Consider the following 24,976-nt stretch of genomic DNA (forward strand, 5'->3'; position numbering starts at 1 on the left):
AAACATAGAATTAACTTTGGATGACTGAGAACAGATGCTGAAGATGTTGGTAACTGTTATGTGTTGCTTTCCAGCTGTTCACAGTAGGTTCTCGATTGTATTAGTTTTACAGTTATTATTTGAAAGATATTCATGGTTTTGTCAATTTTCAAATCTTTCTTGCTAATACTTCTTTATTGGGTTTTTTTTCAGGGTAGTGTTTGAGCACCACAAAAGCAATGGTGAATTTCCCCCCACAATAGTGCTGTGGGATATGGAGGGTTTATTATTCTCATTATCCTTGAATGCAGAGGTGTGACACTTAAAAGTACTCAGCTGTGGCTAATATCTACTCCCATCGTTGTTAAAGGTTTATAGTCCTGTAAGAGGAATCATGGGTCACAAAATGCTCAACATTTAGGACAATAAAAGCATTTTTTAAATTCCTGTCTTAAATGACTTAAAGGCTGTCACAAAGTTGGGGAGAAGACACAAGTGTCATGATCTCTTCTCCAGGGTCATAATACAGACCTCAGGAAGTGTATGTATTCATAGAACAGATCATAGAATCCACTATCTATTTAATTTTGTTTATGTTTAACTTTCTGTGAACACTCTTCTATTGACTTGAATCTTCTTTCCCTCAATCCCATTACATTTCTTCAACTTTGTTTCTTTATTATTCTGTCTTCACCCTTCTGCTTTCTTTTTCTCCAATATCCTTTCCTTCAATATTAAATTTCTTTTTGCTAAGGGAAATTAGGGAGTCATGAAAGCAGGAGGGGGAAATGGAGATGGTTGCAGAAAGAACACACTGACAGAAACAAAATTTACAGCTATCTGCTGCATGCCAAGTGCTTGGATTCCTAAAAAGGAGTTGTTTCTGCTGAATGACTTCTTATTTTGTACTCTTTGGCTAACATATTTACCAAAGTTTTAGAGCTTCTTGGACACAGAATCTGGAAGGAAAAAGAGTTTTCTTGCTTATTCTCCCTTTGCAAGACTGCAGTGTAGATGTCATTGAGGACGGGAGTCTTCCATGAACATCATAGAAAGTGTGACTGGAAGAACCTGGGAAAGCACTTAGTCCATTCCCCTACATTCATGCAGAAGCAAATATGCTCATGGCGTTCTTGACACATTTATCTAACTTGTGTTTGATGATGTCCAAGAAGAAGGATTGCACATTGACCCAGCCAATCTCTTCCAATACTTCACTGCTTCTAAAGTTACAAATCAATCTAAATCTCCCTCACTGTTCAAGCTCATGACTATCTATCTTAAGCTCTGTCTTCAGTGAGCACAGAGAACTGATTTATTCTTCTCTCTGTTGTGACTTCTTAAATGGTTGAGACAATTATTACTTTCTTTTCAGACTTCTCATGATTAAACCTGTCCAATGGTTCTATATTTTTCATAGATGAAATTTTCTAGAATTTTGTTCTTTTCATGGCTGTTTCATGGATTCTCTCTAACTGGTCTATATTATTCCTGAATTTTGTGCCCAAAAGAGGGGACAATATTACAGCTAATCCCTTTCTAGCACTAAGGAGACTGGAAGAAATACTTCAGATACTGATACACCATTCTTCTGCTTAGACAGTCCAGTACTGTATTTGCCTTTTATAACAGCGCAACATTTTAAAATCAGGTTAGGTTGTGATCCACTGTTATTCCCAGATTCTCTTCTTCAGTACTACTGCCTTGCCAGTAGTTCTCCATCCTATGTTTTTGCCATTATTTATTTCTGGAGTGGGGCAGTACTTCAGACTTCTTGCTAACCTGCATCCAGCCTTCTTCAAGTCATTTCACTCATTCATCAAGATTTGTTTGAACTGTAGCTCTGTCATGAAACATGCATACAGGCCCATCATTTTGCTGTCATTTTCAAATGTTATAAGCATAGACTTTATTCTGCCATCTAAATGAGTAAATAAAGTGTAGTATAGGAAACACTTGAGGCCAGATTCCTACAGAAGTATACTTCATAAGTCTTTGGACTTAATAGTGAGCCATTACTCACCATTAGTAGAATAAACTCTCTGACATGCTAAACGCTTTTTTTTTTCAAATTTTTTTCATAGGGTTTTGTGTTTAGTTTTGCTCTTGGATGAATAGCTCTCTGCTGTTGCAACCAGCTTAGTTATGTGACATAAAAGAGATCTGTTTCTGCAGAGTCCTGGTGGGGGGACCTTCAAAATACTCTAGTTTAGCTAGTGGAATTAGGACGAATGGCTAGAGTTTAGACAGGCAAAATCATGAGAGGTGGACATGCATGTACCTAAATGCAGGCTTAGAAAGGCAGTATAACACAAGTTTTTGCTTGCTTGTCCTTGGAAGTTTAAATTTTTAAATATAAGATTGGATTCTGCGCAGCTTGATGCTACTTGCCTAGGGAAGTTTCCCACTTCTGCATAAATAAAATATGCCAAACCTTTTATCACCCATAAGAGTGTGTTTCTCTTTTAAAAATAAATTTATTATTAAATTTACCACATGTAAATTTACCACAGACCACTCTGGTCTGCTTAGTGATAGGAATGTGTTAAAACATATTCAGAATTAAAAGAACACACCAGAAGTAGACAGTAGGGTGATGGGCTTTTTTCCTGACAGTTCCTTTGTCTTTCTAGAATCTTCACCCTAACAAACTGAATAGGTTGTAGTTGTATTGTAGAAATGGGTAAAGATATCTTGAGTTTTTATAATACAAGGTAAACCCATGCCCATTCTTTTACTAAAGATTTTAATTTCATTCTCTTTTATTTCTGTGTTATTTTTCTGAGCAGGGTTCTCTTGTTTGAGTGATTCTTGAAAATCCAGAAAAGGAGAGTAGATTTGTCCTACAGATCCTGTACACTTTTTAGTCTCAAATGGAATTTTAAACATTGCATGTTTTTCTAAAATATCAATGTTTCAGATTGAAAACAAGTTTAAAATAGGCAGAATTATTTTAAACTGATAAAAATACATAAGCAGACAATCCTATGGGACTGCATGTATTTTGAGAAGTCACGTATGTGGATCATACAGATGCTTGCTGCTGTAAAACTTTCATAAATGGGTAATGAACAGTAATAAAAAAGGAAGGAGCTTCCTTCAGGGAACAGAGCTGTTGTAGCATCATACCAAAGGTCCATCAGAGTCCTGAGCAGTGTGAAGACTTACCTATATTTTCGTGCTTAAGACTGATGCTTCTCGCTCACATGTATAGATGGGCTTAGATGCCTGAAAACTTCTCTTTTCCAACTATATCAGGTGATCCAATAAAGATATTATCGGCCTGCTCCTAATAGACCTTGAAATATTTGAATTGTGTTAGCCCCTCCAAAGACCTTGTGAAACATCTTATCTTCCTTCCTTTCCTTCGTGTTCTTCCCTTAAGAAAAAAAAAGGCTGAGAAGAGGACAGTGCATGCAGTGAGCCATGCTGAATTTCCCATACATCTTGCTGCCTCCTGATTTTTTCTTCCATTTTAGATGAATGGGAAGACATAACCTTTCTCTGGTTTCTCCTCAGAAAGAAAGAGCTAATGTCATTCACTTTGTAACAAAAGGCTCAAACATTTTCCGGACATTTCTTGGGGTTCAGCCTTGCCAAATTATTCTTGAAGCGATAGTTACAGGCTCTGATTTGTTGGTGGGTTTTTGTTTTTGTTTTTTTAGTTGTTGTTGTTAATAGTGAATCCTGTAAAACAGACATGCAATCATTCAGTGCTGGGAGGGAGTTGCATGTTTTACAGGAAACCTTAGACTCACATGGCATTAGGCCACCTGCTCTGTAAGGACTGAGGTCTCCCCAGGCTCTTCCATGCAAGCGAAATGCAGAATGCTAGCAAGATGTGCAATGTTCTGGGTGGTGAACGCACCCCTTTGACAATGTCTCCTGTGAATGGTAACATTAAGGAACTGGGGTGAAGTTCCCTTAGCTACTAGAGCAGTACGCTAGCATATCATCTTTGACACCATCTGTTGAGCTATATAGATGGATGTGCTGGAGCAGGGAGGGCTCTCCCCAACTTTGGATTTGGGGACCTTGTGATGGAGCTTCTAACCTCCTTTGTGAGACGATTCTATGCTATCCTTTCTGTTGTTCCCAGGAATTTGACTTGACATACTGCCTGTGATTTGCAGGTTTCCTTTTAATGGCCTTTTGGAACATACTCAACATTTCCCCAACCTTAGCCTTCATGGCATCCGTCACTGTACTTTCTCTGTGCTTCATTTGAGCTGTTGCTGTGCTCTTGTGTGTTTAGTGTTAAAATCCCACTTTGCCTACCAAGGGATCTGGCATAATCAAGCTGTACTGGTGATCCACCGCTCCTGTTAGAGATACTCTAGTTACTTTACTAACGTGTACCAATTCATTTAGGCTTCTACTGCAAGGGGAAATAAGAGCAAGGGGAAAGTAATAATAATTCAAACCAACAAGTAAGATGTAAGATTTGATTTATTTTTAATTCCTAAAACTATACTCATGCATCTAATATGCTAAAAGCGCAGCTGATCTAGATGTTCTAGGAGCATCTGAAAGATGTCATGTGTAGTCATTGGTTCACATCAAGCTAGTTTATAAAGTCTGAGCAATTTTCTTTTGTGTTTCACCTTCGTGTCCCTTCTTTTGGGAGCAGAATTAAATAGTTAAGAGAATGAGGGTCAACGCAGACTGTATCCCCAGCCCAGAGAAAAGCCCTGATTCTGCAGGCAGAACACTGTGTGGACACAGGAGCTAGGAGATCACGTTGCAGGTTCACAACTTATATTTTAAAATTTGGATAACTGACAGATGGGAAATTCTTCAAGAGGAAGCCTCGGTCTGGCCTAGTGAGAATGTTCTGGCAGAGCTCCTTCTGTAACACCCTTGCCATGTGCTCAGAGCCCAGTAATGTCCTGTATAACTACAGAGTGAATCACTGCATCCCATTTAGCCTTGAAGTAATGAAGACCCTCAGCTAGCACAAGCAGAGAGGAAAAATACTTTAGAAGAAGCACTATAAAGCAGAGTTTTAACAAACAACTCTATCAGACTGAGATAATTAAGGATAACATATGTATGTAAATAAATGTATTGATTGTTTATACTTGAAGTTAATTTTCTTCAGGTATGTTCTCCTGCTTGGGTATTAGAATTTAAGGTCCAGTTAAAATGAGTTGTGATTCTGCTTTACTTAATAGACACAGGAAATACTAAATTTTCTATTCATGCAATATGTTTTGTAACTCATAGGTTAAAATCGGATTTTATCTATATTGTCTTATGTATATGTTACAGAAAGGCTAGAAACTCAAAACCCAAATGATTCATGTGGCCCAGTAGCCTTTCTGGTAGGGGTACAGACAAGCAGTCACATGCCTTTTGAAATCAGTATTGTTTTTTAAAACTTGTAAATATAGTTGACAGAAGTTGATTTGAGTTGGAGACAGTGAAAGGCAGTGTCAACTTTTGTTGTGAGAAATACATACTAAATAGAATATGAGTCTCCAGTCCTTTATTGGGCTTGACCCACTTCCCAATTTCAAGTCTGAGCACAAATAAATAAATCTTCCTGAACTTGTGGAGTAGCTCTCCTGTACCTGTCCCCATGTGAGTTATGCTGCTGTTTTGCTGATGTACATTTTGGACTCACTGTGGGTGCCAAACTAGAAATTTACCCTGTATCTTCAGCAGGTGGAACAAGTCTTGTGACCCACTGATGAATAACGGTATTGGAGAGGATGGTACCTGGTGCTTTCTCAGTTCTCTGTATCCCCATTATCATATACATGTATGAAGCTTGTTATTATAGCATCTTGTTTTCTGGCTTTGAAACACTATCAAAAGCAATTTATCATTACACTTCCATAACAAGAACATGTGAGCTTTCTCAGGAGTTTGGGAAAAACTGAGCTCTCAGAGATACCACTTTTTGCATCCAAGCATGTCCTTCATTGCGGATGTGTAAAAATACTTGCACAGAGCAGGCATACTCTTATTTTTCGGCATTAACTTCAGTTGATTGATAATTGGTTTTCTTTTTTCTGCCCCTTGGTTGCAATTCCACTTATCAAGGGCTTGCAAAATTAAGTGACCTGAATAAATTACCAGGTAAGGCTTTGTTTTCCCCCAGGTACACACTTTGTCCTCACAGATCTATCAATCCAAATTACAGAGAATCTGCTATTGGCAGTCTTCACAGTAAGGCTAAGTGGGCACAGAACATCAGCTGTGCTCCCTTTTCTGGAGTTAGCTTTTCCAGAATAGACCTGTGACAGCAGGAGGCAATTAACAGTGCATTAAGAGAACACTGACCTGTGAGACTGCAAACTGTTTGGCTTCCTGCCCTGCATCCCCTCTTCTGTGGTCTCTCATCTAAGAATGTCAGCAAAGTTTCTTTTGTAGTAACAACACTGGAAAGGAGAAATGTTATTTATTTATTTATTAAATTTGCAGAGCCACCTATTGTAAAAAAATGCTAAAAAGAAATGTCTTGCTTTCTAGGCACTTGTTTATATCCCCAAGTATTCAGCTTGGTGCCTTCAGTCCTGCCTTGTTTCTGTGGGCAATCTGATACTCTGAAATGTACAGTACAGCTCAGCAGAAAAAGGAATTTGCTTTGTCTAAGTCATTTAATAGCTTTTAAATCCCAGTGGATTACAAATTTGCAGGGTACTATATGCTGGCTGTATCTTGATCTCCAGGACTTAAACGTGCTTTGAATTGTTTCTTAATAACTATGAATAGAACTGTTAAAGCCAAAGTAGTGAGAACAAGTGGTATCACAATAAGAGTAGAAGGATGAGGGTTAAATAAAATATGGATTGTGGAAACTTAAAATTTGCAAGTTAAGTTTTGCAAAAGCTTTAATACAGTCACTTATGGATTGCATCTCTGAAACATGATAAACACTTCCTTAAGTAGCATTCCTATAACCATGTTTAGTCCTAGGAAATTAAGCCTGTTTGGGAGGCACCAAGCTATGAAGCCATATGCCGAGAGTCTGCTCAACACGTTCCATGACACAAGACAACTTCCACGAGGGGATAGCACCATTTCATGACCTGGTGCACTGGTAAAACTGAAAGCTCTGAGAAACTGCAGTTTAGATAAAAGATCTAAATATCTTATTCTACATATAGAAGAGAATCTAAATTATCTAGATATAGATAGTGTAAACAAAGAATCTACACACAGTGGAGTGCTTCGGCAGAACATGTTATCTCCTGAATGGAGGCTTTGCAGGTAACTCCAAGTTTATCCTTCAGAATGCTACAATGTCAATGACAAACGCCAGTTCTACTGGGAAGAATCTTATATAACCTACAGATATAAAAAGAAGTCCATGAAAGGAATGACTGTCATCAAACTATTTATTGAAAACAGCTTGACTCAGCAGTTGTAGCATCTTTTCCTTGTTTATATCATAGCAATGTTGGCTGCTTAGTGTCTTCATAAAATGAACAAGACTGAGAAGACAGTTTGTGTCTCAGCAAATTCAGTTCTGTGAAAATGTCTGTATTCAAGCGAAACTATTTAAATTATTTGAAAACACTGAGATCTTTGGATAAAACTTATGCTTTGCGTCAGTGGCATCTGGTAAGATGAATCAGCTGTTGTAGAGGCGAAGTAGAGGACCACAGTGAGATTAGAGGTAGACAAAATTCTAATTTGCTTTTATATATATATATTTATATACGCATATATGAGCTAAGAAATTACAGGTTCCGTTTCTTCTTAAGAAACTAATTGAGAAATAGCTTTCTTCACAGTAGGAATCAGATTCGTATTTTAAAACTACTCAACTGGTGGGGTTGTTGCCATTGAACTCTTAATTACATGAAAAAATGGGGAAAACTCATTTATTGGAGTAGTACAAGGTCAAAACGTTCACCATAAATGTTTAAAAGAAGAGATGGAAATGGCTGAGGTTTTTCTCCAAATTCCTCCCTGACTTGAGCATGGTATGCTTGGAACAATTCTACAATCTGCAATAACATCTGCAGATAAGCACATGTCCATCACTTACCTTAATTCATGAAAGGCTTGTTCATTTAGTGGTTCAGCTTTCTCATATTTATTGCATATTTATCCTTGAGTGCTTTCAGCTGTTTTTTTCCCTGTATTACCATAATATTGCTCCTTCCAAGGATGCTTGTTAGAATTTTTAGTATTTGCAAATGACTTAATGTGGTGCTAAGCCTTTTTAGATACTTGTCACTAAAACAGATACTGCTTGAGGCAGACAAATTAGCCTTATAAACTAGATCCTAACCCTATAATGATCCAAACCAAATACCATCCTAAGACTCCATCATGTTGAGCCCTGAGGGCAGAGGTGCCTAGTATCTATGTTATGATGCTCGATACACTCTTGTTTCAGGTCTCCCATGAGCTCAGTAAAGCTAGTTACCTTAAAATCAGGAATGATTCATCTTCCTGAGTGCTTTTCAAGCTAACATCCCTTTATTAAAATAGATGTATTTGCAGAGATGCTTCAGCTGCAGCCAGACTTACCTCCATCTGCACACAGGATGACTTACTTCTGCCTCTGCCTGCAACTCATCCTCTGCAGGTCAACAGGACCCTGCCCAGAACCACTTTGAATTCTATCTTCTCTCTCCCCCTTTCCCTGGATATCTAGAATTAGGGAATTCACTGTACAGCTCCCCCATACCCATCGCACTTCCTCCTTCTTCCTTTCAATTGGGTAGGAGGAAACACTAAATTTTAGCAAGCTGTTCCTTGTCACGGCAGGAGCTCTGAGAAAAGAGCCCAGCAAGCTGCACATAAATTCTTCCCATAAATTCAGTCAAACACAACAACAATCAAAATGTAATTCATTAACAGAAAGTTGTATTTTTGAGAATAAACCATTTTTGAAAATTCAATCTATATGCTCTTAAGGTATGAACTCTGTATAGAGTTTACAAGATTCAGTCCAGGGAAAGTTTTCACCTTCATCTACTAGCCCTTCTTATTCTGTTTCTGAGAGATCCGAAATCAAATAGTCTAAAAAAACCGGCAAGAAAAAAAAAAAAGCCCAAAGGAAATATCATATTAACAATGGGGATTTAGGGTATATTTTATTTTTTAAATTATTTACTTCAGATGTTTTTACAACTATGTTAATTTGAAATAGCAAAAGAAGAATTCTAGATATGTGACATTTTTAGGTAGGTGAAATCTAACTTACCAAAATGTATGGGCTTGTTATACCTAGAGTTATACCTGCTGAAATACTTAGTAAATACAAACTTGCTTTAAATATCATAACAGACACTGAAAGGCAAGGAGAATTTGTCAGAAGGCTGAGAAGTAATGAATATTTGAAAACAAACTAATTTTCACTACTAAATTTTATAGTAGCTGGTGTTTTGATTTCATTCATACAAAAGGTAATGTGTGTGTGACCTCTGTAGATCAACATAGTTCTGCTTTTTATGTCTGCAAGTAAAAGCAGACTTGGTTGTTCTCCATGGAGAGAGAAATCTCATGGTTGCTTTTGTGACTATTTTTGTCCTCCAAACTTAAGTACCTGCATTTGTGTGTTTCATGAAGTTGTGGTAGTTTTCTGGAAATTATACAATACAGTTTAAAAATAACACCCTTGGTAAGGCAGGCCATGTCTGCAGGGGCTGAGTGTGAAACCTCTGCACTTGAATTATTGTAAACTTTCAAAATCCATTGTAATTGTCCATGTTTTCAAAAGGTGTTGTTTCTCACTGTAGTTACAAGTAGGAGCAGATGCCATTTTGCTAGTATCCTTGCTGTGTGAAGTCTCTTCAGTTACTTCATCCTAAAGAGTGTTCTCACAACCTCCTGCCTGTGAGAAATGCATGTTCCTTGTCCCTGGCATAGATAATCTGTGTAAGAACTGTTTATCATGGCATGAATTCCAGTAGTAGAAGTTTTTGCTTGATATTGCCTACATTTACTGTCACACAGCTTCCTTTACATCGTGTCAATTTTTTCAGGAAGAATGTCTAACAGGTGAGTCCCAACATAAAATTATGTACTCATAAAATGTTAAATATAGTAATAACTATTAGGCAAATTTTACCTTTATGTTTAGATCTTTTTTTGGGATGCATTTATGAGCAGAGTCTAGCAAAATATTGCTTCTAATCAAGCAATGCTTTGCATCTTCACGAACACCTGGGATAAGAATATTGAACTCAGCAACATGTATAAAATTAATGGGAGTTGGACATCCAAATTTCTAAGGCAGTAGTGAAAATCTCAGATGCAGTGTTTACTTAGATGGCTTAGCAGTTGTTTTGGAAAATGCTTTGTTGATAAGTGTTTTTTTTTTAAAAATTACTATTACAGACGTTTACAGCCTGGTGCAATTCCCACCTGAGGAAAGCAGGCACACAGATTGAGAACATTGAGGAGGACTTCAGGAACGGCCTCAAACTGATGCTCCTCTTGGAAGTTATCTCAGGTTGGCTAAAATAAAGTTTGCTTTTTATTTACAGCACACTAAATGAAACACACTTAAAAGAACAAAAATTGTTAACAATTCAAAACAGAGAATACAAACTCTAAGTAAGCTGAAAAGTGAGAGATAAAACACACTGTAAAACAAAAGAGAGGGAAAAAAAGCTCCAAAATCTTCTGTTTTGTGCTTGTGTTCCCGGATACCACAGTGGTATCAATGGATCACTGGCATCACAGTGTTGTTGGACAAACCAAATACATTGAGGACCTGTCTTAATCCCTAACAATTAAAAAGGCTTTACACTTAGTTTACAAATTAATTCTACTCCACTTTTATACTAAAAGTTTGGGTTTTTTAAAATTGCTTTATTGGAGCAAGCAATGCTTTCAAAAGTGAGTGCCTAAAGCAAAACTAGATCAATATTTAGTCACAAGAAATATTTCTTATTTTTCAGAAAAGTGGAAGATCCAAGAACTCTTTTTGACTAACTGATGTAAACTCATTATGTCACCTGTTTTACGTGTTATTCAGAGGCGCAGTTGCCAAGGTATACTTAGAATGCCCCTGAATTAGAAGGGAATAGCTCAAGTTACAGACACACAATAAAGGTGAAAAAGGGCAAGACGATTTTTAAGACAATTTAAATTTTTGCTGGAAATCTCAGTGGGGAAAGAAGGTCTTCAAATGATCACTCTTCATGAAATGGAGAGTCATATTTTCAGAAATTATTGTGATCAATTGAAAAGATAAATTCATTCAAACACATCAGCCTATGCTCTGAAATCTGCTGCTCTGCTGTACTGGATGAGGTTGTGGAAAGCCATTGTTCTTGGTCAGGTGTGGAAGGATGCTCGGGCTAATCTGCTGGATAGAGTCCAGCCTCTTACAGTCAGGCAGGTAAGGGTGATGAGCTCTGGGAACATCCTGCCTTCTTAACATTCAGCTACTGTACCACAGACAGCAGCAATGAACCAGAAGTTGAGCAGGAGGAAGCACTCTACATATCTTCCAGACGTTTAGGGCAAACATAAAAATTTTAATCTGGTTTTACTGCTGTATCAGGAAGATCTAAGTCAGATGTTTCAATTTTTGTATTTTCTCTTCAGTGTTTTGTTCAAAGCTATTTGACATTCTTTCAGAAAAATCCTTGTTAAAATAACTGCTAACTTTTAGACAGTGTTCAGGGCACATTCACTCTTGAGTTCTATCACAGGCGTAGGTAACAATAACCATGTTAAATTTATTATTCTGCAGGAGAAAGACTACCGAAACCAGACAGAGGGAAGATGCGCTTCCATAAAATTGCGAATGTCAACAAAGCTCTGGATTATATTGCCAGCAAAGGAGTGAAACTTGTGTCAATTGGTGCAGAAGGTATGTGACAGAGCTTGACAATGAACCTTACTTAGATCCTAGGCATTCACACTGCAAAAACGTCTGCCAGAGACCCTTGGCCAAGTAACACAGGCTGTTCTCTATATATGGGTGCCTCAAAAATCCCTCAATATAGATTTCTGACCTATATCTGTGAAAAGATGGGAGGTGGAAATTGGTGGGCATGTGGGGAGGGATTGGGGTATAAATGGGCTGTAAGATTAGTTTATCTCCAAGGTTAAATTGAATTGTCTGTGTTTCAGTGGGTGTTCAGATAATGACTTCTTCCTTCAGTGTTATGTTTTTCCTATACATTATTAAAAATAAGTCCTTTAGAAATCAGGTTGGATTCTAGGGTGTGCTTTATCCAGTCTGGGATCTTTTTTTTATCTTCAGGAGATGTTATTCAGACAAGACAAAGGCTGACATCACTGCCAGGTGGCTGGGATCTATTCCTATTTTATTATGAGACTGGCTGTGGATGGCAGCTGTGTTTCTAAAATTCAGATGTAGAGTTAAGGGAGTGATCAAAAGAAATTACGGTAGCTCAGGAGAGACTGAACATATGAAGAAAGTGGGGTGGGATGTTATTTACTAAAGCAATAACTTTGTTATTGTTCTGCTGTTTGGTTAGTTAAATACGCACACGCAGTTGGCTAGCTAAATGCTGATGTAAACTGGGCAAAAGAAGGCAGGCTCTCACTGCAAGTGAACCTGTGCCTCCTGTGAGATTCAATTTTTTAAGAAGGACAAAGGTCTGTCTAGAACTAGATGCTCCATGGACATATTTGCATAAGGCTTTGCACAGCTGTTACTACGCAAAGGAGCGATGTGGCTAGCATGATACCCAACTACTTTTGATTTCATAGCCTCAGTGATGTGCTGTCCATGCCGGGGGCAGCCTTTAACATGTCCTTATAGCAAAACTCTGGCTGTAACCTCAATATTATGGTGAGAAGCACTAGCTATATTCTACTCTCACTGCTAGGACTTTTTAGATGGGTTTATGAGCCTTCTCTTCCTGTTTTCTGATTTCCCCAGGCTTATATATATCCTTATTCTGGCTTCCAAACCTTAACCTCAGGGAGCTTACTGTAATTGGGCTGGACCAGGAAAATGCATTAGGTGGGGTAGGGGCATCTGTAGAAATAATGGAGAGATCTATCAGCATTCATTGATTCCACAAGTTTGACCTAACCTGCTTGGTTCCTCAAGTATAATTCACCAAATGTATTTGATTTCTAGATCTAGCACTCCAAAATCCCAAGAATTGAGTGTTCTCTGGGCAGAGCATTTGTTTTAACTCACCTTTTATTCATTTGAGACTGAACTGGGTGGGCCATCTGAGTCCAAATCCACACCCATCTATCTTTAGGCATGTAACAGAGACCTTTTGGGGGGACTATACCATCAGTGTGGAGAAACGGGCAATTCCTAAAGCTACTTCAGATCTCAGAAGAGCTCCACTGCATTTCAGAGGTGCCTAGTTCCCCCCATCAGTTGTACGGGCAGTCAGGGGCAGCTGGGCCCTTTGCTCAATTAAATGAAGCGGGCTGGAAAAATATGCCGCTACCTTAAACCTCTGCAGTTAAGGTTATTCTGAGAGCATCATGGCATTGAACAGACAGCAGAGGGTACTGAAGAGACAATTTATGTGTGGCAATGAAAATTAAGAATACAGAAGCCTGTATGATAGGTGGTGCAGAAATACTGAGAGTACAGAGTGTGGAGCAAATGAATGGTAGTTTCTGTCATGTCATGCTGGGACTCTGAGGCTTCCCGGTGAAAATAAGAGTGTAGCAAAAGGCATGTCTTGTGAGATGGGGGGGTCATTCTCTGTGATCACAGTTTGCACAATGCACTAATGTTTGCACACCCAGGTTCTTCAAGCAAGGCTGGAGTATTTAAACGACCATTCATCAGCTCATACCTGCCCCTGAAAGGAGCTGGCCAGCTCTCTGCATTCCCATCTCCCTCATTTTGCCCTGCTTATTGCACTGGTTCCTGCCAGGGTGCTCAGACTGGAGCAGTGCTTGAGCACTTTCTGTATCACCTGAAGGCAAAGCACCTGGGATAGCTCTAAAACCATTTCAACTAACCCTGCTGTTCTCCTTGGCAGCAACTTGCAGGAGTTTAGATGTTCTGTGATAATAGGTAATTCCCTCTGGGAGGGAGGCTGAATCAAGAGGAAGGGACCTCTTCCAGCTTCTCAGCCAGTTGTTGCAAGGTGATGTCTGTCCATGAACTCAGTATTTCTTCCTGCATGTAACAGCAGGCCATAGTTAGTAAGCCAGATTAAGGTGATGTTCTTGGCTGTGCTGCAGGGTTTTATTGCTGTTTCTGGAATTCTTGATCTGTCAAATGGAGGACTTAAAAGCAAAAATTCATTCATTAGCATTAAAAATAAAGTTTTAAATTCTTGGATGGAAGCACAGGAGAGAAATCCACTGCTACAGTCGTAGCTTAGATGCAGAGAGGAGCCTGTCATTGTAAGACATTGCAGTATGTCAGCTATGGCTACTAGCACACATTAGATTACACGCATGTGGGCGGGAGCAGATAGATTTGTGTGCCTTCCACTCCTACTCTAAACAGGCTGAACACAAAGGCAGCTCTGGCCCAGACGTGCTTAGTGCCCTGTTAAGTTTACCACATCCCGTCTGCTAAATTCGTTATCTAAGGCACAGTGCCGTGCTGATGTAGCAATGCAACATCACATCTGACTGAGTATCATTTCACAGTGTGGGACCTCTGGCACCAGGACGTGTTTAAAGAGCCGTGGTGTCCCCCTCGTCCTGCATACTTGCTCCCACACTTTACAGCCCTACCCTATCACTTGGGCTGACAACTGTTTCTGTAGCTATGCTGGAGACTGGATCAGTAATCTGATCTGCTTTTAAACCACACTTCACCTCTTTTATTTCTTTTGTTGCATTTTTCAGCGTTGTTGACTGGGCAGTCATAGCATGAAGATGGAATGAATGCCAGCAAGGAGGCAGAGCACAGGCTCCTTAAGCTTGTATTGTTATCAAAGTCCTTAACCCCTTAACTCACTGCCCCTGTATGTGAGCATGGGGCGTATGGGCTTGTCTGCACCCATCTGTTTTGTCATTCTCTGAGTTACATGGATGCTTGGAATACTTTTTAATTTCCAAAGCATGAAAGTTTTGTATTGAAGTCTGCTGAGGATCATGTTTTATTAGCTGACATGCTGAGTGGTGAAGAGCATGTAGGCCCGAGGGGACCAACTGGCATTTTAAATGGGGCCTCCAAACAAAGATTAAACTGTGATTCCTGTGAGACATCAGCACAAAGTTCAATTTAATACTTTTAAGGGGCCAGGGATATTCTTTAAAGCCATCATTATTGTTCTGAGGATGACTTCCTTGGGCTGTCTGTGGAGCTGGAAGAGAGAGGTGATCACCTTTAGCTGCGATGCTGAGCCAAAACCAAATTTACCTACTCTGATCTGTCTTGTAGAAGAGTCTTTCTCTCCATTGGTGATGAAATGAGACTAGAGAATCACGAAGGTAAAGCAAAAGCTGTGAAAGTAGTCCTTATGAGCCATTCACAGTCCAGGAGTTAGAAGCTTTCCCTTAAGTTTTAAATAAGTGCAATAACTCCATTTGCAAGGTAATTGCATCCCTAATGAAATGAGCCGAGGTACAGAAAACCACAGAAGATAACTATCCTGTTAATAGGAAACACTTCTGTATTGCTTTTCTGGGGAGGGGAAGAAATATTAAAGACCAAATGATCTATGAATCTGCTACAAGAAGGTTAGAATAAATAAAAAAATCCAAAGCAGAATAAAAAAAAAGAAACTAAAACGTTTGAGAACTTGCCACGCTGTTTTGCTTAGCTTTTCCCCTAGGCAGTTTTTATTTTTTCCCCTTCCCTTTCCCATCTCTCCTTTCCTGTTCTCATAGGTCAGCAAGACTTTTTTTCCCCAGAGAGCTGTAGCTTTGCATATGTAGGAACTATAGGTGTAGGAACTATATTCCTCCCAGAGCAAACAGGCAGTGTGAAGAAAATAATGAAGTCTTCTATTGTCCTGTAGAGGAAAATGATAGGAATGAATCAGTAGTTTTTTCATCACTGATACCTTTCAACATTTAACAGCTTTGTTTTCCTTCTGTTTATATATTTTTTTCTTGTCTTTTATATATGTCTTTTTTTTTTTGTATTTTATGCTAGCAGTAGATAATCAGAAACCAAAGCTGGCAAATAGCTTAAAAACTCTCCTGAGGCACAACACAGAAAATTCCCTCTCTTGCTCTTTCATTCTGTCTGTATGTACTTACAGATATGTAAATCAAAATAACGATGTAGTGATTATGCAAATCCAGGAATTGATTGCCTGACAATCAGCAATGCCTCCTGAGTATTTAAATTCATTTAATTTGCATTTGAAGAAATTCTTCTTTACCGTATGTACATATCAGACATCTGATCAAAATACAGTGAAATACTTGACAGAGGAGAAGGTAGCTACATGCCTTAATTGCCATTTGTTCTTTTTTGGCTGAAAGAGTTTACTTTTGAGATTTGAAGAGACTTGAAGTCTTTCAAGGCCAATAAGATAGTAATAATTCATGGAAGGCAGGCAAAGTGAGGTAAGAATTCTGGAAAATTGGTGTAGAACCCAAAGGGGAAAGCAGAAAAATAGTCATTCATATATGAACTTGGATTATTGCACTAGCAAAGGAAGTGTGGACTAGTGATGGGTGACATCTCCTCTATCACATTTGTTAATTCCATAGGTTCAAATGACAGCTTGTGTCACATACTACTACAATTTAACATGTATCTCAAGTCTTGGAGCTAGCAGCTGCTTTGTTCCGTAAAAGTTGCCCCTGGATTCTGGCAACCTCTAAGCAGCAGAGTGACTGTGTTTTCTGTTGGCACCTCTTCTGGCACTTGATGTTAAATGAAGGAAATTCCTTCTGCTGCAAGTTCCTCCTGCTCCACCCCAGCACACCAGTGGGCCCCCGGGCAGCCACAGCTGCTCCACTTTTTGAGGAAGGCTGGAGGTGACTTTCAAGTAGGGGAGCAGCTGGTGCCTTCCCTGCTCCACTGCTCCTTTGGTGTGAGGCCACTGGAAAAGCAGTCTGCAGTGGCCCTCTCTCATTGTCCCACCTCCTCCCCTTCAAGCGCTGGACCCTCCTTACAGACTTGCTATGTTCCTCTGAGTCTCTCGTCACAATTTTCAACATTATCACCACCCTTAAGTGGTCTCGCAATACTTTTTTTTGCTGTCCAGAAGTTTAAGTGGTATCACTGTTCGTATTACAGTGTAGGAGCACTGGATTCTGACTTGGCTTGTGGAAGGGACTCCCATGTATGTGTGAGCAGGGAAAGCACCTTCCTACCACCCTGTGCTGTAGGTAGACTCAAGCAGCCGAAACAAATTGAAACCCCAGAGGGAAAAAAAGTCCCATTTTATATTAAAGATGCATAACTGTGCGTAGGCATCAGAGCTGTAAAACTTTACAGCCTCACGGCCACGTTTGAGAACTGCTTGGCAGCAGGCTACGTGGCTTAGTCTCGGGAGGTGCTGTGTCTCTTGAGCTGTTCTACATATCTAGTCTGTGCTGGCGCTACAGGTAAAATTGTCAAAAAGGTCTAAATAGTATAGAGGAATTTCTGAGTACCATTTTATTAAAAAATAACGCTGTTAATATCCTGTAGTTTCTTAAAGTGTAGGGTAAGACCATATTTTTTTCCAGTTCCTTTGTATTTGAAAACAGTAAGGCTGATATTGTTCAAACTTTAAAGTATTTCCCCTCAGGCTCTGTCCAAAAAAATCAGCCTAAAAGGTAAAGATTTGAGACAGTTACAACTGCCTGGAGAGAAGCCTTTTGGCGTGGAAGGGCTGAAGTGACCTTAACCTCAGTAATCTTCACTCCTACTGCCAGGGTAGCACAAGCATGAGTTTGTTGAAAAATGAACCCAGGTGAACTCTGTGTAGATAAAGAATTACAGTAGAAATATAATAAATGTATGAATGTATTAACAATATATTATTTGTAGAAATATATGATTAAAATAAGAGAAAATGGAAAGCACATTATAAATACTACTACTGTCTCTCTTTTCACCTTAGAAATTGTTGACGGCAATGTGAAGATGACACTGGGTATGATCTGGACTATCATCCTTCGCTTTGCTATTCAGGATATTTCAGTGGAAGGTAATAGTAATGCAACTATGTTAAATAATTAGGAAATTTTTTTAAGGACATTTTTATAGGAGTTGTGCACAAGTGAGATGAGTGTTTTAAAAATAAGTATTTTTTCACAGAAAATGATACTACAAGTTCCCTACCTGGTGACAAAATCAATTTCTGGAGGGAAAAAGTAATACCTCTTCTTACCCTGACAGAGACATCGAGCCAGCTTTCTAAATGCAGAAGTTCTGGGAGTGTCTCTCAGTTATAGCGATAGAAACATGCCTGTGTTTCTGAGATTCGGTAGCCTGAAACTGTGCTGTGCCCTGTACTTTGGTCCTTGTTCCAACATACTTTTTTAATCCTGTCCTTTTCCCACATTCTTCGCAAATATTATCTGATTATATCCCTCTTCTTTCTATCACTTCTTTTTCCCCCACTACTTCATTTTTTTTCTTGTTATCTTTCACTTGGTAACCAGCTCCAAAAAGTGCGTTGTAGTTACAGTACTCTTTAAATCAAATCTGTGCTGTGAAAAGTCTAGAATCATAGAAACAGATCTCAGTTTTCAACAAAAGTGGAGTCAATTCAAGCTCTGCATGCTGTCCTGCCCATAATTTGTGTTTAAATGTGGACCTAACGGTATATTTGATCTTTTCTGTCCTTTATTTACGCATTCGGATGCTCATAGGGTTCAGATAATGAGGGTATTTCTTCAGTACTTACACCTCCCCATAAGCAAATGGACTGATACTGCAAGCGTATTTCATGTAGGCACCAACACAATCTTTTATGTCTAGTTCTAATATATTTGTATCGGGTGGTTTTCCCCAAATGTACATTCTGCTGTCCAACCAGTATAATTTCTTAAACTTCTAATTATCCCAGAATTACTGTGCAGGCAGAGTTGTTTCTAGTCTGAGTTGTTTCAGGCGAGCTGACCTCCATGTCCTAATGGAGCCCCATTAGTTCATTTGTATGAATATATTTTAGGATGAAATGTTTATGCCAGCCAGGTTTGGGTAGCTGAACAGCATTTAAGATGACAAGAAATAAATTACTTGAGCACTTTTTAGATTTTTCCTTTTTTTAATGCCTTCTGTCTTTTACAGAGACCTCTGCCAAAGAAGGGCTGCTGCTGTGGTGTCAAAGGAAAACTGCTCCTTACAGAAATGTGAACATTCAGAACTTCCATCTTAGGTAAACTTACATTATTTCAAGGATAGAAGCAGTCTAAAATATTTTAGGTCAAATTTTTCCCACAGTTGTGTAGGTATATATTCATGTGAATTTAACTCTTCACTGTTAACTAGACTTTTTTCAAATTCTCATGCTCTGTCCTCAGAGTCTTATTTTCATTAGCGTTTTGCATTATTTACCATGACTTCCATAGTTACCACTTAAAAAAAATAATCCCTACTTGATACAAAATGACCATATTACATTATTAGAGGTCCTTGGTATATAGGAATACCTAGTAGTGCAGCACAGTCCCTTGGCAAATGACTGTTCGAATGAGAGCGGCTGAGCTATAGACTATTCCTGGCAAAATTACCCATGTTTTGAGCATGCAAAGATCTCATTATGGTGAATCAGGTGTTATTATTTTGTGACATAGCTATAAATAGGGAGCCAAAACCACACTCGGTACATAACAGCAGCACTTTAAACACGTTTGTTTTCAGAATTGGGATCATTATGTAAGTTGGAAAATTTAGTGAAGCTCCAGCCTTGCGGTGCTGTGTTTTCATTAAAGGTTAGAACGGGAGTTCCAGGCCATACACAGGCTGCCTGGTTTGGGGATTTGAGTGGGCTAGTTCCTGTAGCTCTGTTGGTGACCCACCTCATAAACCCACATGACTCGCCATTTGCACTTTCTAACCATGTGATCTCGCCTTCCCTGAAATCCTTGGAGTACTTACACCAGGAGCTCTGTATTACAGTGTTTTGGTGTTTTGAATTCCTTCTTAATGTGCAGCACCTAAAGCACATGTGGTGATAGAGAAGATATGGTTCAACATGCATTCACAGATAAAAACCATTTGTTTGATTTAGTCCCCCTATTGTCTTTAAGAGTTCTGAAATTTGTAACGTGTTATTTTCCTTGTATATATAGAGATATATTTCAGTAGACCTTGATATGAATGCATGGTATACTGTAAATTACAGTATCAGAATCTTAGTGTGTACACATACATATGCTGGTCTGATACATGGTGTGGGGAAACATCTTGAATGGAAGTACCTTGATTAATGTTTGAGTTGATCGGCTCTTACAGTACTACTTTACAGTAGGCTCTCCAGACCATTTTAGCCCATACCTTTTGGAAAAAAACGCTTTTTTTATGTTGGTGCTCATTTTGATTCAGTTTTATGTTCTAGATGATTTTATATGCCAATTTTATATGCCAGTTTTATATGCCAATTTTATATGCCAATGTATGTATATTCTCCTTAATTATATTACATTTTTATTAGCGATAATTCTGTTATTTGAAGGACTACCCAGGCATCTCAGTGAAAGGGATTGTAACAGAATTAGCATGCTTAGTATCACACAACCACTGCACAGAATAAGACCTCAGACCCACAATCCCAGTGATTGCATAAAGTGTTTACATAAAGTATATTTCAGAATAATTGCTTCTGGCGGAAAGGAACCTCTCATCGTCGTTCCAAATAGATGTTATTTGTAGCTCCGTTCATTGGCTGATCTTGCCTTGAAAGGTAGTGGGCCTGAAGTGACACAGAAGTGCAAACTCAGATCAAAACTGTCATATGTGTGAAGTGGTTTAAATAAACCAAGCTGATTTATGACTTCTTACTTCTGTAAGCACAACATGGTTGTGCCATTAAGACTGTCTCAAATAACTGACACAGAAAAGCCAATTCCTTCAGCAAATTCAAGTAATTGCAGGTTTGCTCTCTCTTTTATTTTTTCGCAATCATACTGTAAGTGTAATAGGAGATTATGCACTTTCATTGATGAATGTGTACTCTGAGCTACCCTGTAACATTCTGCACAAATTAAGCAACTGAAATCAGGGACTGCTGCATGTCATGTACACTGCCTAGAAAGTATTATGAAGTCCTGAAGTGTGTGTGGACTCTAGAGTAAAGATACAAACTACAGGGAGAAGAGCACAGTAACGGGAAAGCTCAGAGAGATGAGAGCTGGCAGAACGCAAGTGTCAGAATTTGACAAGAGATTTCCTGCTTCATTGTAAGCCTTGAGCAAGGATCAAACTGTAAAATACCATGACTTTATTAACTATTTTTTTTCCCTTCTATTTTTTGTTGTAAAGCTGGAAAGATGGCCTTGGATTATGTGCACTTATCCACAGACACCGACCTGATCTTATTGACTACTCCAAGCTAAATAAGGTCATCAGTCTGGGTGGTACAGCATGCTGTCCTGCAATGATTTGGCTCACTTCTGGTTTGCTTAGCATGTTTTCTAAAAGACAAGCTGAGGAGTGCATACTAATTCTGACTGGCTTTCTAAGCTCCCTCCAAAAAAAAGTGATATGGAGGAAAGGACCTCATGACTGTCCTGTGTCCTTTCTCCTTCCCATTACAACAACTTCGGCAATTAATTGCGAATAATCTAGTTCTCAGCTGCCAGGCAGTTGATGAAGTCTTTTACACTGCCCAATACGGATATTAAATCAGATACATCGGAATTCTCCATTCACCACTGACAGTATTGTACAGACCATCCTGTTTTGTATTTGGTCTAAATGACCATAGTTTGCTGAGCAGTAAACAATGTGATGATTAATCCTAAGATTCCTTAGAACAAACACTGCCCGTGGTAACCGGGAGTATGCAATAAGTTACTAGTCTTACATAGAAAATATTCACCAATTCTTAGATTATACTTCTACCTATACCTCCAGACAAGTGGAAACAAAACTGGTACCCTGACTTCCTTGGATAGTACCTCATGGGGATTACGAAACTATTTTATTACAGTGTGCTACTCTTGGCAAAATGCACGTTTTCTAAAGGATGCCAGCCACTTTGGTTTGAAAGTGAGGAATGAGGAGCAAGTAATAATGTCAAAATTTCAGGATATCATTACTGAAGAATAAAACCTGGAAAGAAAGTAGAATGTTGTTTCATGTTAGCGCTCTATACATACATACCATTTCCTGCTCTATGCAATGAATGCATCTTGAGGTCTCACGTAAACACCAGTGAAACAGAAAACTTAATCACGGTTTTAATTTGATGAGTGCAACTTTTCGTTGATGAGAGAGACTGGTAAATCATGGACTGTATTTTCCATTCCATGCCCTTCCATTCCAAATTGATTTTAGTAATGGAATCAACTGTTATCAGAAAGTCTTTGATGAGGGAAAAAATAAATGAATGAAATGAAAGTATTTGAAAGCTTAGTCTGCTTTACATATATGTTAAATTTATGCTGGGGTCCCCAAGGTATGCAGTGATAAAAATTAAATTGACTTACTCGTAAACACATAGGATTTTAATTTAGGCAGTTGTTAAGACAACTGCAGGTCTGAAACAAAGGGCAAAATATTACCCATCAATGCCAACGCGTTCTCTAATTCTATATACAGTCTTTCCTAAGGATAAACACATTCGTGGAATGACTAAGCTACCTGTCTCTGTGTACATGTGCTTAAGCATGGCACAAACAGAAGTTACTTTGATCGAGTTTGTGCTTTGAAAAGTGGTGCATAGTACTAAAGAACTTCACAGTCTGACCATGCTATATGTGAGTGCTAAGGAAAGGGAACAGAACATAAGCAGATCTGCCTCAGCACTACTATTTCCCTCTTAGAGGTTTCCAAAATAAGAACAGGTCAGGTTTCAAACAGGCTGAGCTGTGGCACGTAAAGCACATGCAGAAAAAACCTAAAATAGATCTTGCTTTTCTGACCTGGCTGTGTTTGATTGACTGCTCATTTTGGTTACATTAACAGCTGTCTTGGTGTCTTGTTTCTTGGCTTCTTATCTCCTGCATGCTGTCTTTTCCTCTTCTCACCAACGTGCTTTGTGTGAACTTGTAGCTGGAAGGATGGCCTTGCTTTCAACGCCCTTATCCATAGACACAGGCCTGATCTTCTTGACTATGACAAGTTAGATGAGGTATTTCTCTAGCTGTAGCAGAGATTTTTAGTTACTGTGGCTTCTAGTTTTTTGTTTTTTTAAAGCATGAGTGATGGAGAACTCCAATTATTCAGAAGTTGCTGTGATTTTAAATAAATCCTTTGCCAGTGGAGCACTAATTAGTCATGGACTTAGTATCAAGCACACCAAATAGGAGGTGCTCATCACTCATCCCTAAGCGAAGTGTTTTAACCTAGTCAATAGGTCTCGCTTAGATTTAGTGTATTTTTGTCCCATTTAATTCCAGTAAGAGTTTTTGTATACACATTCAGTAAATGTATTACACACAGTGTCTTGTGTAATAGCAAAAATATGTTCATGGGGTTTAAATATTGTCCACATTTTAAGTTTCTCTTAATGTCAATGCTGCACAAAACTGCTAAATGATGATAGAGTGAGAACTTATGATTGGGGACTTTGTATTCTGTTATACTCAAAATATTTAAAAATGTTTAAAAATGTAAACTGTTCTTCATAACTCATTTTATTGGACATGCAGCTTTTAAAGGAAAGGCTATCTAGTATGATATGTTTATAGAAAGATCTGTCATGGCACTACTATTCATGATACCTGGCATATATATGTGGATGAGGAACAGATTTCTGTGAAACTCAAATAATTGTTGTAATTCCATAGTAAGTAATCTTACTAAGTTCATTTCAAAGTAACAAAAGAAGTGTGCTTGAGACTAGATCACTTAATAGGAGATGCTTGTATTCACATGGAAGCCCTGGAAATTCCATCCAGAATGCCTGTTAACATTTTTTCAGTGCTCTCCAGCATCTCTAACTTTGCTCTTCTGTGTCCTGTTTTCCCAGCCTATCTCTGTAGCTATTGGCATTGTTCAGAGTGGCTATGATCATTTAGCAGTTTATGAATACGTGAAAATAATGACGGCATTAATGGCATGAACTGCCATTTCACAGAGGGGGGTTTCTCTCCACGCTGATACAGAAGGCTGCTCTTAAGAGCAGCCCTAATGTGACACACTCCTGCATTGTCCGTAATAGCTATCTGTAGCGTAAGACGTCACATGTATGCTGTTTATCTGAACTGTGCTCACTGCTTCCTTTCTCTTTCCTTCAAAAAACCAAAATCAAAATCTCAAACCAGATGAAGTTCTGGAATTTCCACAGCTCTAAAATTAATTTTATAGAGGCTTTACAGTTTTGTCTGTCCAAGCCAAAACTGGGAAGTTTTGCTCCTTCTGGGGAACTGTTCTTCTGTCTGTGCTTGCTTCTTCTTATGCACGCACCTGACCAACAGGGAACTCAGTAGAATTTATATCATTGTAATATAATGTATAGTAGGTATAAAACGTGCAGGACTAACTTTGTGATGAACAGTTTAGTATAGCCTGCTGGGCCAGTGGCCTTGGCTGTATGTATTACTGCTGTACTTCATTCAGAATTAGCTCAGAACTGTGAGTATACACTATCTATGTTCCCCTCCAGAATATATTTGCAGCACTCCTAGTGGTACATAATAGCTTATTAATGTATAAGTATAGCAACATGTAATGTACGTATAGCAGTAGATAGACCAAAAGTTCATATACCTAGACTGTGTTTTGAACAGTTGTGGGTCCAGTTTACAGTTTGGGAAAACAGTAAGTTGTAGTATACCTGCTGTAGTCTTGCTTCAAGGAAAAACTTCTGTCTTTGACTCATATTTTCTTGTTTAATGCAGGATGACCCCATAGGAAATATCAACCTTGCCATGGAAATTGCTGAAAAACATTTGGATATCCCTAAGATGCTGGATGCAGAAGGTGAGAGTTACATCTTACTGAAGTTTGTGTCACTCATAAGCAGGACACAAACTTCTTTTGTTTTGTATCTAGCAAATTTTCAACATTCCATTCACATGAATCATAATGGAGCAACCTGCTTTGTTT

At 38.7% G+C, this 24,976-nt stretch overlaps 1 protein-coding gene across 7 annotated transcripts in view; it reads left to right on the top strand.

The window, feature by feature from the left end:
• ACTN2 (actinin alpha 2) overlaps positions 1-24,976 on the top strand; it is a 69,808-nt gene that overhangs the window by 14,612 nt on the left and 30,220 nt on the right. For 5 of the 7 annotated variants that reach the window (XM_005436547.4, XM_005436549.4, XM_005436548.4 and 2 more), the window contains exons 2-7: positions 10,285-10,399; positions 11,651-11,770; positions 17,877-17,963; positions 19,052-19,139; positions 21,245-21,323; positions 24,769-24,850. In XM_005436547.4, coding sequence (XP_005436604.2) covers positions 10,285-10,399; positions 11,651-11,770; positions 17,877-17,963; positions 19,052-19,139; positions 21,245-21,323; positions 24,769-24,850 — 571 coding nt within the window. Of the gene's footprint in view, positions 1-10,284; positions 10,400-11,650; positions 11,771-17,876; positions 17,964-19,051; positions 19,140-21,244; positions 21,324-22,978; positions 23,058-24,768; positions 24,851-24,976 lie in introns of all 7 variants that reach the window. The other 2 variants (XM_005436550.4, XM_027801555.2) reach the window with 1 other exon arrangement.

This window comes from Falco cherrug, chromosome 6 (assembly GCF_023634085.1).
Source record: "Falco cherrug isolate bFalChe1 chromosome 6, bFalChe1.pri, whole genome shotgun sequence".
Taxonomy (NCBI): Eukaryota; Metazoa; Chordata; class Aves; order Falconiformes; family Falconidae; genus Falco; species Falco cherrug.